The sequence below is a fragment of the Erithacus rubecula genome (assembly GCF_903797595.1).
Source record: "Erithacus rubecula genome assembly, chromosome: 22".
Taxonomy (NCBI): Eukaryota; Metazoa; Chordata; class Aves; order Passeriformes; family Muscicapidae; genus Erithacus; species Erithacus rubecula.
Window position 1 is genome coordinate 6,379,730 of NC_136674.1, and position 11,505 is coordinate 6,391,234.

Consider the following 11,505-nt stretch of genomic DNA (forward strand, 5'->3'; position numbering starts at 1 on the left):
ACAGAGGCAAAAGCAAAAGTCCACAATTAGAGATGTCAGACCTTGTTTAACTACATCTTAATTTAATCCGTTTTATTTTATACAATTCTACATCTGGATCTCATTTTCCGTATTCCTGTAGGTATTCCGGGTCACTATTAAGAACCCTTTCAAGTTAGCAAAGTTCAGCCAAGTCTACCTTAATCCAAAACCTTTAAAAGAAACAATAAAACGCGAAAGGGGGTGGAAGGCGACAGAGAAACCTAAACCAAAACGCTACTTCACCCCACCTCCTAATGCACCTGAAAGTCGGGAGGGACCGGCCTCCCAGCACAGACCCCGCGCAGCGCTTCCCGTCTCGGGGGCGCTGGGTGGGAGTCGGAGCATCGCTCCCGCACGCCCGGCCGAGGGGAAGGGAGGGCGGGACCCCCGGCAGCATCCCCTCACCTGCAGCGGGAATGCGGCTCTGCCCAGCATCAGCGCACCATCCCTCCGCCTGCCGCAGCCTCCGGCCCGCAACACCGCCGCCTCCGCGGGGGCCAGGGTGGGCAGCCGCCGGCTTTCGAGCCAATTTATTTAAACGGGAGGCAGCGGCGGGTTCGGAGAGGCAGGGCAGCGCCTTGCTGCGCCAATCAACTGGGAGACACGCGTGTTGCAATCCCATTCACGGCGGGAGCAGCACCGATAGAGCGCCTGACAGCCCCCCCCGGCCCGCCCCGGCCTTATCTGCAGCCCGGCAACTCAATTAAACCGTGGGGCCGCCGTTCCCCCCGGGGCCGCTCCCCCGGGGCAGGGGCAGGGAGGCCGCTCCGCGAGGACTTTCCCTCGCAGGAAACGGCACTTCTGGGCTCTCCCGAGCCCGCACAGTAAAGCATCAATATTCCGCTCGCCTGTCAGATCCTGGGCAGCAGGAGAGGCTGGAGAGCCCGTGAATTATGTAACGTGCCCTGCCGCCGCCGCGGGGAGATGCGCTGCGATGCCCCCCCCGCCCTCCGGCCGGGACGCTCCCGCGCCCTCCCCGCCGCTGCCCTGCCGAGCCCCCCGCTCCGCGCACCGGGCACTCGCCCCTTCCCACCCCGCGGGACCCTCCGCCGCTCCCTCCCTCGCTCGCTCGCTGCCTGTCCCCCCCGCGTCCCCTCCCCTGGCGGTGCCCGCGGCGGTGGCAGGGCGGCGGCCGGAGCCCCGCGCCCGGCGGAGCAGAGCGGAGCGGAGCGGAGCGGAGCGAGGGCCGGCACCCCGCGGCGGCGGCGGGGAGCGCCCGCCCGCCCGGCCGGCACCACAGCGCCCCCAGCCCCCGCCGCTCCGCGCCTGCACCGCCAGCCCGCCCGGCGCCCCCACACAAAGTCCCAGCACTCGGTAAACTTTCCCCGGCTCCCGGCGGAGGAAAAGCGGCGGGGACGCGGCGGCGGGAAGGGGGCAGGCGGCGGGGAGGGAGAGGGAGGAGGCGGGCGGGGGATGAGCGGCGGCCGCCGGGAGTCCCGCCGCGCCCGGCGCCCCGCACGGCCCCGCCGCCGGGGGGGAGCGCGGAGCGGGGAAAGAGCAGCCCGGGACGGAGCGGGCGAAGCGGCGGCAGCCCCGGCAGCGGCGGCTCCGGCGCCATCTTGGGCTGATCGATGAATTGAACAAAGAGGATCAATTTCCGATGGGGCCGGTGATCGATGGCGGGGGGGGCGGAGGGAGCGGAGCGCCGCGGCCGGGCGGAGCGGGGGGTTCCCTTTAGGCGGCGCGGGCCGGCAGCGGGAGGAGGAGGGGGAGGCCGGGCCCGAGGGAAGGCGGAGAAGGGAGGGAGGGGGGGGGTCCGGCGGCGCGGCCCGGCCGGTGCGGCGAGCGGGAGAGCCTGACCTGCAGCTGCTGTAAATCAAAGCGCTTCCAATATTGAAACATCGATCCCACATTGGCCGCCATCTTGAGACATATTGAGACAGAGTGAGCGGCTGATAGAGAGAGAGGGGCTGGAGTTCAGGAGCCGGGAGGGAGGGGGAGGGAGGGAGGGAGGGAGAGAGAGAGGGAGGGAGCCGGCGGGAGGGGGGAGGAGGGGCGGGGGGGCAAGGGGGAGGGAGGCGGGCAGGGAGCGCCCAAATCCCGGCCTGGAGCCCGCCCGGAACACGGACTCAGCCCGCGCACTCGCGGGGGGGGGGGTTTGGTGGGGGGGGCAGGAGCGCCGCGCCCGCGCGCTCACGGCGACCCCGCGCCCCCGGCCCGCGCCCGCGGGAACGCGCGCAGGAAGGGACGCGGGGCGCGCGGGGACACGCGGGGACAGGAGCGCGCCGAGCGGGAACGCGCCGCGCGGGGGGATGCGGGGACAGCGGCGCGGGGCCGCGCGGCACCGGCGGGATGCGGGGATGCGGGAACCGTGCGCAGCCCCCGCGGGCGCGGTGCGGGGTCACGGCAGCGCATCGCCCGGCAAATGGTGCCCGGAGCGGCGGCAAGGGGGGGCAGCCCGCTCGGGGCTAAAATTAGCCAAGTGCGGAGAGTTTAGGGGAAACAACAATGAAAAAGTGTATCGAGGGCAGCGGGTTCCCGGTGTCCGGGGCGGTCCGGGCGCGCCTGGAACGGGATTTCTTCAGCGCGGACAGGCGCTCCCGGCCAGGGCCGGTGCCGAGGGGAGACGGATCGCACGGAGCTTGGAAAATCAGATCCCAGCCCCGCGCAGGATATCCATAGAAACGGAGATTAAAAGGATGAAATAACTTATTTTGTTCTAAACAACAATGTTGCTATAAATACGAACATTTTCCTTGTTCCCTTCCTGAAAAGCACAGAACATTTTAGCAGGCTCATCTAAGGAAACAAACCAGCCTGCAGATATCTTGCCCCTCTCGAAAGCGTTCCCTGTTTTTACTGGGAGATGGGCAAAGCCACGGTCTGTACCTGTCCCCCCTGGAATCAATAAGCTGCACGGTATTTTTCCAAATACAGCTACTTCTCCTGTTTTGCACTTCATCTGTAAAAGGAAAATATCTCTTCCCCCCGCCCCAAGTGAGCGATTGTAGATTTTTTTCTCAAATTGTATTTGATCACTGAGTGAATTTAGTGCTCGCTCAAGTCCGTGGGCTGACTGCTTGGAAATGGCTCTGCCTGTCTTTGGAGAAGTTACGGCAGAGACAGCGGCAGAGCAATTGCCACAGATTATTTCCCAATCTGCTGCCGGCCTCCTTTGCAAGAGCACCATCATTTCAGCCTCCATTTCCACTTTTTGCTGAGGCTGCTGCTTACAAAGATACTAATTGCGATGGCGGGTTTTATGTTAATGGGTTCCACGTAATGATCAGCCCGACGACTGCAGACCTTCAGATTGTTGGTTGGCTGTGCTGGGAATAAAACTAATGGCATTTGGTTATGAAAATGTCAGACCTCTGTGCGGTGATCTAAACTGGGGACCCGATGAGACCGAAATCCAAGCGCCTCCAGCTGTGGGGCTGGACCCAGGGATGCCCTTGGAGAAGGAAACTCCTTCTCCCCCGACAAGTGCTGTGCTTTGAGGGAGGGCAGCTCCTTGCTGGGGTGATGCTGGGGAGGATTGGGGAGCCCGGCTGGGGTCCCCCCTGCTCCGGGGAGAGGCTGTGGGGTGCTCGGAGCGACAGCCGGGGACGGAGCGGGGATGGAGCTGCGCGAGCCTCCGAATTCTGACTAACGCCGTAACCGGTTTGGTAGCTCTAAAATAGGATTTTAATCCTGGGAAGCATCATTTCACATTCCAGTGATCTAATCAAAATCCTTTCCTCTAATCTCTCCATGGTCCCCCCTTTCTAGATGAAAGAGGCTGGAGTTCCTGTCTTCACCCTTTCTCCGCTGCCTCCCTGTTCTACCAGTCTGTTCTGTGTCCAGGCAACTGCAAAAAGACATTTCAAAGGCTCCTGCCGTGCCATGTAGATGTTTTCTCTTGTTAGTTTGGACTGCAGGTGTGTAAGCCTCAAGGATGAAGTATGGTGGTGCTGTTTTAGGTTCGGGGCACACAGTCATGGCACAATAAATCACATAGGAACGCTCCGCTTTGAACGCGCTCGCACAGAGAAGGGAAAAGAAAAAAGCATCTGACCTGAATCATTTTCTGGAAACACATCTGGTTAAAATCCAAAGTTTTAAATTGAGTAATATTTTAAAATACATTTGGTGGGTATTAAATAACAGTGTTATATCTGGTAATATTTACGATACTAATGTGTTAAGAGGAGGTTTATATCTGTCAAGAAATATGAATGATTGTCATATGGGGTAACAAATGAATCCTGATATAAATAACATTTTATGATATTTTTAACATTATTGTAGTATTTTTTCTGCAGAAGTTACATTATTGCCAATTTGAAATAAAAACTCTGTGGCTACATACCAAAGCTTTTAGCTATGTAATTTTGAGTAAGTACAAAGCAGTACGGCTGATTTGGGGAAATACTGAGAAACCTTAACTCTGCTGGAAGACAAACGCTGAGCACCTACAATTCCTATTGTCTTCCATGCAGGATCAAGTCCCTCGTTTGCCATTTTGTGTGGCAGCAAGCCCAAGGAAATCTTGCTTGACAGCTCTGTTTTCTCAAAGTGCTGCATTTCTTCAGGCTGGATTCTGCAAAGATCCTGCAGGCTACAGAGCTCCTTGGAGCAAGTGATAATGTGCTTTGTGTTCCTGCTGAAATGTACCTGTGTACAGTGAGAGAGAGAGCTTGGAAAACTGTGTGAACCCTGGCTAGAAGATGGTTAGAATAAAGTTTTCTTGGGTTATTATGTTTTTGAGGATTCATTCGCATCTGTTTGTTTGAGGAAGGTTTTTCTGAAGTTAGATTTGATCTGTGTAAATGCTAAGTTCTATCCACGAGCACTAATAGAGAACTGAAAAAAGAAGCACAGTGGATTTGAAGTTTAAATCTCAAGTGATGGCAGCAACTACTAATGCTTGATACATCAAAATGTTTGTAAGAATATTGTACAAATTTCTTTTTAGGAATTGGATGAAAATCGCATTAAAATTTGTTGCCTATTAATGTCATAAGATCTCACTGATACAGCTCTTTAATGAACATATTTGTACTTTGGGCCATGACAGAAAATTGTTATTCTTCATGTCATCATCTGGAATACTGAAGAAAATGGATCTTTATTCCAAAGGTCCCTAACTGGTTGAGTTCCTTAGCACACCTGCTCCTCTGGGCATCAGTCTGCATTCATAAGAATATTTTGGACAATGATTCTAGTATTGATCACTGGACTTAGGCTTCTCTTTGTCTTAATGAACCTGGCTGATTTTCTTGGCCAGAACACTGAAAGATGAGGTGTTGCTTCTCCCAGCACCTGTAACTTTTGGATCTCTTCTCCAAGGATTCTTGTGGTTTTTTCCTTCTCATTTTCATGTAAACTGACTCCCAAATTTCTATCAGTTCCCCTAAAAGAGTTCCTCCAGAGCCTTCTCTGTACCCATCTGCTCCTTGTCCAGCTCCTTCCCTCTTCACTCATGATTCTCATCTTTGCATTTTCTTCAGCTGATTCTTGTCCCTGGCTGCCTGTGCCTCCTGGAAAGGAGCTCCTCATTCCAAAATCCCAGCCCTCTCCACTGTGGAAGTGCCCTTCTGTTCACTTTAAACTGGATTTAGGATATCCTTTACTGCTTATCACTGCACAGTGAGATTCCACAGGGATGGCAGGGAGCAGAGACAACCAAACAGATAATTTATGTTCCTGGGAGATTTAGTCCAAATTAAGATCAAAACTCATATATGTCTTCCAAATTACAGATTTTTTTCCCCCAATTATTGTCAATGACTCTAATTCTGCTTGATTTATATCTCTGGCAGTAGCCAGAGGTTTTGCAGCACATAAATTGTCTGAGGCTTTGGCCAGTGATGTGGACACTGTGACATGGAGAAGCTCAGGGAAGCCCCTGAGCAGAAAATTATTTGAAACAGGGAAAATAGCAGGAGAAGCATCCCCCATGCCTGCACGTGATTACCTGGCTGTCCAGCTGTGGTCACTCAGCTGGATGGACCCTCGTTCTCTCAAGCAACATGGCAATTCCCACATTCTTTGGTAAATTGGGAAAGTTTCAGCAGAAATCATGTAGATGGCAGCACATATGATCCAAGCACATAATCCTATAATTTGTTATCCTGTGAGCACTGGAGAGCCACAGATACACTCTGGCAGGTGGAAGAGAAGAAAGCAATTCTCAGAGAGGGCAGGGAAAGCAGCCACAATTAAAAGCAGAGTAAATCTGCATGGTGTGGTTACTTGCTGGTTAACTCTGAAGACATTGATGAGGATCCAGCATAACCCACAACAGATCTTCCTTGAGGATTTGTGGATTAACCACACCAGCACAAACATGGGATGGCACTGCAGTGGTGTCTCTGCCATGAGCAGCAAGAATCACTGAAGACCCCAAAAGAGCTCCCACAACATTTCTCTCAAACAGCTGCATTTGTCACCAAATGTTCCATCCAGATGCATGGTTGTGTTTGGGCCAACATCTGGAACAGCAGAAGGAATTAGAGGAGGAAAGGATCTATTGGGTTCTGCATTCCCTGGGGCTGGAGTGAGTAAATTTGATACTGAATTTCTCTCAGGGTATGGTTCACCCCAGTCTTAATTGCCTTCCTTGCCTTCTCATCCTGTATCCCATGCACAGGATGGCACCAGAGCCAGGATTTTGTTGGATGGGAGGAACATCCAGTCCTTCTCTGGCCTCATGCTCCATGCAGCACTCTTCTCTCTGACTTAGGCTGGTCTTGATTTGGGAATTCATCTTTTCTGCCCTCTAAAGGGATCAGCAGACAAGTTAGTAGATTATGTTCCCAGGAAAAATTCCCACCTTTTGTTCTCACTTGAGAACTTGCATGGTTTTTTTTACCTTTTACTGGGTTCTCTTAGAGGTTTGGGGTTTGGTTTTGCACATCCTTTTTTTTTTTTTTTTTTTTTTTTTTTTTGTGATATTTAACTCTTGCTGTCATGAACCCTCACCCACTTCATGCAGCCACTTCCTCACTTCAGGTTCTTGCTCTTCCCCTCTCCCTCCCTGCTCAGGTCCATTCTGGCCATGTTTCACCTCCACTAACTGTCCCAGTCAGGCATTTATCCCAGTTTCTGCTGAATCTTCAGCTCCAATATTCCACATATTGCTTTAGAATAAGGATTTGCAGCCTGCATTATTAGTTTAAATGCCTTTTTGTATTCTGAACCTCACCTGGGCTTACTCTGCTTGTAGTGCCACTCTCCCAGTGGCAGGAGAGCTGGTGGCTGTGGCTGGGGACAGGAGCTGAGCTTGGCTGCTCTTGGTGACAGGAAAGGACTCCCTGGATCCCCCCTCAGGTTCTCCATTCTGCACAGCACCAGTGGTCACTGGGAGATCAAAATCTCGTGGTGGCTGTCAGGCTCTGCACCTGAGGGTTGCAGGGCAGGGAAGCAGCAAGGAGGAGAAGGAGGCAAAGTGCAAATATAGCAGCTCAGAGCTGCTCCTCTCCTCCAGTTCCTCTTTCCTTCCACAGAAGTGGGTGAGTGCAGAGCTGAGCTGCCTTGGCAAAGGAAAGAGAAGAAAGGTTTTTCTTTCACTTTCCAAACACCAACACTTCACAAGGGATGGAAGAAGGGAGCATCCCCCTGCTCCTTTCCTCTTTCTGGTCCCACTGTTGCATCCTTGGTGGGTCCCCAGGGGCATCTGTATTGTGATCTGTGGTGTTTTGGGTGTCTGAAGTGGTTTGTCCTCCAATAATGATGGTGAGGTTTCATTTGGGGAAGCACATCTTTTCTTAGAAATACAAATGCTGTGACTGACTTAGCACAACTGTGATTTTCTGCAAACACAACTGTGTTTGGTGTGGTTGCATGCAAGTGCTGGGGAAGGAGAAACAGTAATTCTGAATTAATGCAGAAAGGGAGAAAATAGACTCCCTTAGAGGAAGCCCTGAGTTCACTGCAGCTGCCATACACTGGAAAAAAACTGATGCTGTGTCCCAAGGAAACATTTCAGTGTGGAGAACCTCCTGTTTGAAGAGAGCATACCTGTGACTGTTGTGACACAGGAGTGAGCCAAAGTGCTTGGGGTAGCACATCAATCCAGTCTTTCTTTACTAACATGTATGAAATAAATTGGGTTTTTCCCCCCTGGTGTTGCATCATTTCCTATTTGGTGTCCAGATGGTGACAGATTACCAAACTGGAAAAAAAAAAAAAAAAAAAAAAGAAATCCATGTATTATTTTGTATTTAAACATTAACTTCTTCTTTAGAATAAAGAGATCAGTTTTATTCTGGCCATGATTCTCCATATTTATGTGCTGGCCCTTGTCTGCATCTGCTTGGCATTATCCTGGATTGGGGCTTTAACCTGCTATGAATCCAAAGAAATTATATGGAATTGATGGGATCACTATGAATTTCCAGGGGTGTAGGCTAGTGCAGACCACATCCTATTAATCTTGTTGTGTTCTTTCTGTAAATAACAAGCTGGATTCTGCCCAACAAGAGTAAAACAAATTGGAAGCATTCATAAAGAGAAGTAAATGGCTTTAAGATGTAAGAATAACGTATTGGTGGGTTGTCTCCAAGAATTCAGTTTTTAAAGGTACCAAAGCACACACAAAACTTTAGTTTAATGTGTTCTTAAGTAGCTGCAGTGTGGGGCTGGCTGCTGAAGCAGGGCCATGGGCATAAGACTTGCTTTCATGAAGGGATTATATAAAAAAGCAAAAACTGCAAGAAGGGTGTTATGGGCTGATGTTTGGACTGGCTCCTCTCCTTGCTTCCCCCGTGCAGCTGCCGGTCCCTCCCTCGGATGGTTTTATCTAGGCTGGTGTTTTCCGGCTCTCTCTCTTGCTGCGCTTCGGTTGTGGGCTGTGTCTTGCTCTCTGCCGTCTGCTCAGCTGTGACCCCCTCCCCTGGCTTCTTTGGCCGTTTTTTCCCTTTTCCCCCAGCTGTTTTGTCTGTGCCCCCGTGTTGGCTTGTCTTGGGTTTGCTTTTGCTTGTCTTGGGCTCGCTTTAGCTTGTCTTGGGCTTGCTTTGGGCCTGCTCCCGGCTGCCCCTCCCCCTCTCTCCCTTCTCCCTGCTCCAGGGATTTGCACCGACTCCGGAGGACAAGGATCTGGACTTCGGGGGCCGCTGCTGGAGGTCGGCTTGGGAGGCTCTGCCACTCTCCCCGGCGAGGACCGGCTGGGTTCGTCTCATCTGGGTTTGGGTTGGGGGAGTGTTTCTTTTGTATTTTTGTTAATAAAAAGTTTTTTTCCATTTTCACCACAAGAACAATTCTTTCTGAGCTCATTGAAGGAAGGAATTGTAAAAAAGAAAGGGGGGGGGGGGCCCTTTGGAGCTCTTTTTCCCCAAATTTGTCCTAAACTTGGACATACTTTTTGGTGGCCCGTACGGGGAACTCACGACCTTCAGATTATCAGCACCAGAAAAAGTGGAAAAAACTTTTATCTAATACTATGTTGGTTTCAGCTGTCGGCATGGCTAAGTTTCTTAAATCCATAATGTCTTTCGTGGTGGGGACCTGTTTGTATGTCGGCTCGTTAGGTTTCTTTGATGTTTTGATGCCTTTGTGGTCAATGGGTCTGTTTACTCATCCGGAGATAGCTCCGGTGTTGTCTTTGATGCGTAGTTTTTGTATGAAAGGAATATTGACGAAAATGCTCATCGGGCTAGGCTTGGTTGCAATGGCTTACAGGAGATTTATGAGAATGTTGGAATCTGCTTCAGGAATGTATAAATCATGGTTTGTGTTATTTATTAGAGGAGAAGCAGGCAAAGAAGATTTCCTGCCTTTATTTCCTTTCCTCTCCTCTGAATCGGTTACATCTTTATTAGAAAACATTCAGATCTCCCTGATCTCCTTGAGTATTAAGGAAATCATCTTTATGGTAATTAATTTAGTAAGTCTTTGTTGCACCATTTACAGTCTATATAGAATGAAGGCTGAGATTTCTAAAGGGGCTGGGAAGACTCCTGATTTAGGAGTCAAGCTCGGCAGGAGGAATCTTGAGTGGAATGGCAAATGGGAGAAAATGGGCCAGATTTTAAAGGAATTTTCTGACCCCATAATCTGGGAATTCCCAACTGAAAAGATTCAGGATCCAATCGAGGTTGCAAGCTACTTAAAAGGGAAGTGCCAGGATGGTTCTAAAGAGAAAAGGATTATTACAGTGAGCTGGGCCCTAGCACATGCATATCGCACCCTGCTAGGCACTATAGAGCAGGAGACAGAGGAGAGGGAACAGGGAGATAAATTGTCTCCTATCCCAGTTACGCAGGTTGTTGCCAACACCCTAGGCCAAAACCCAGCAACTAAACTGGAGAATAAGCCCCAACCAATGGCTGTGGCTACCAGTACAAGAAGTGGGAAACGCACCAAGAAGACCGATCGGCCGGTGGAGGATGATGATGATGATGATGCTGGAGAGGGACCCTCGACACCTCCTGATGTAAAATTAGGAGTCAAGACAACTGGTGGGAGAGCAGAGACCAATAATGAGTCTTTTTCCCTGAAGGATCTTCGTGGATTAAGAAAAGATTACACCCGGAGACCTGATGAATCTATTATCAGCTGGCTGGTTCGTCTCTGGGATGCGGCAGGTGAGGCCACAGTTTTGGATGGCTCTGAGGCGAGACATTTGGGGTCTCTGTCTCATGATCCTGTTATCGACCAGGGCGTGATGAGAGGAGCTAACCCTCAAAGTCTCTGGGAACGGGTCCTGGATAGTGTGGCACAAAGATATCTGTGTGCAGATGACTTATATGTTCAGCAGACCCGATGGAAAACCATAGAGCAGGGGGTCCAACGCCTCAGGGAAATGGCAGTAACAGAAATTATTTTTTCGGATGATGTAACAACTAGAAATCCAGACCTGGTACCATGCACACCGGTGATGTGGAGAAAGCTCGTGCGGCTTGGGCCACCTGAATATGCGTCTGCCCTAGCAATAATGAAGAGAGATGAGGTGTATGAGACAGTACTCGATATGGCAAAGAAGCTTCGTGCATATGCGGATGCAGTACATGGCCCGACTCATGCTAGGATTGCAGCTGTGGAAACACGCTTGCAAAACTTAGAAGATAAAATAGAGAAAAATCATCGGAGACTCAGGGAGGAGATTAAGGAGGACCTCCTCCAAATTTCAGCTGTACAGATTAGAAACCCTGATATCCAACGCAGACGTTACCCCAGTTGGGAGAGAGGGTACACTCCCCGAGCTGAGTTGTGGTTCTTCTTGCGAGATTCTGGAGAGAACATGAGAAGATGGGATGGGAAGCCTACTGCTGTTCTGGCACAACGAGTGCGGGATTTGAAGGAAGAAAAAATTTCCAAAAAGAAAGCCGCTCCTGTTTCTCGCAGCCAAAGTGCCGAATGTGATACTGATAATGACATGTCTGACCCTCTTGAGGGAACTTCTAAGATGTATGCCTCAGAAAAGAAGGAGCAACAGGCTTAGAGGGGCCCTGCCTCTAGCCAGGGGGAGGCAAGGGAGAACCGTGTTTTTTGGACCGTGTGGATTCGATGGCCTGGCACTTCGAAACCACGGAAATATAAAGCTTTAGTGGACACAGGTGC

The 11,505-nt window shown here is 51.1% G+C and overlaps 1 protein-coding gene across 8 annotated transcripts in view; it reads right to left on the bottom strand.

Annotated features, from left to right (window-relative positions):
* Positions 1-2,091, bottom strand: part of CUX1 (cut like homeobox 1) — a 265,273-nt gene extending 263,182 nt beyond the window's left edge. For 6 of the 8 annotated variants that reach the window (XM_079325220.1, XM_079325222.1, XM_079325219.1 and 3 more), the window contains exon 1: positions 1,822-1,982. In XM_079325220.1, the coding sequence (XP_079181346.1) occupies positions 1,822-1,884 (63 nt within the window). In that variant the 5' untranslated portion in view covers positions 1,885-1,982. Of the gene's footprint in view, positions 1-426; positions 586-1,821 lie in introns of those variants that run through there. The other 2 variants (XM_079325223.1, XM_079325217.1) reach the window with 2 other exon arrangements.
* Positions 2,092-11,505: the final 9,414 nt, after the last annotated feature.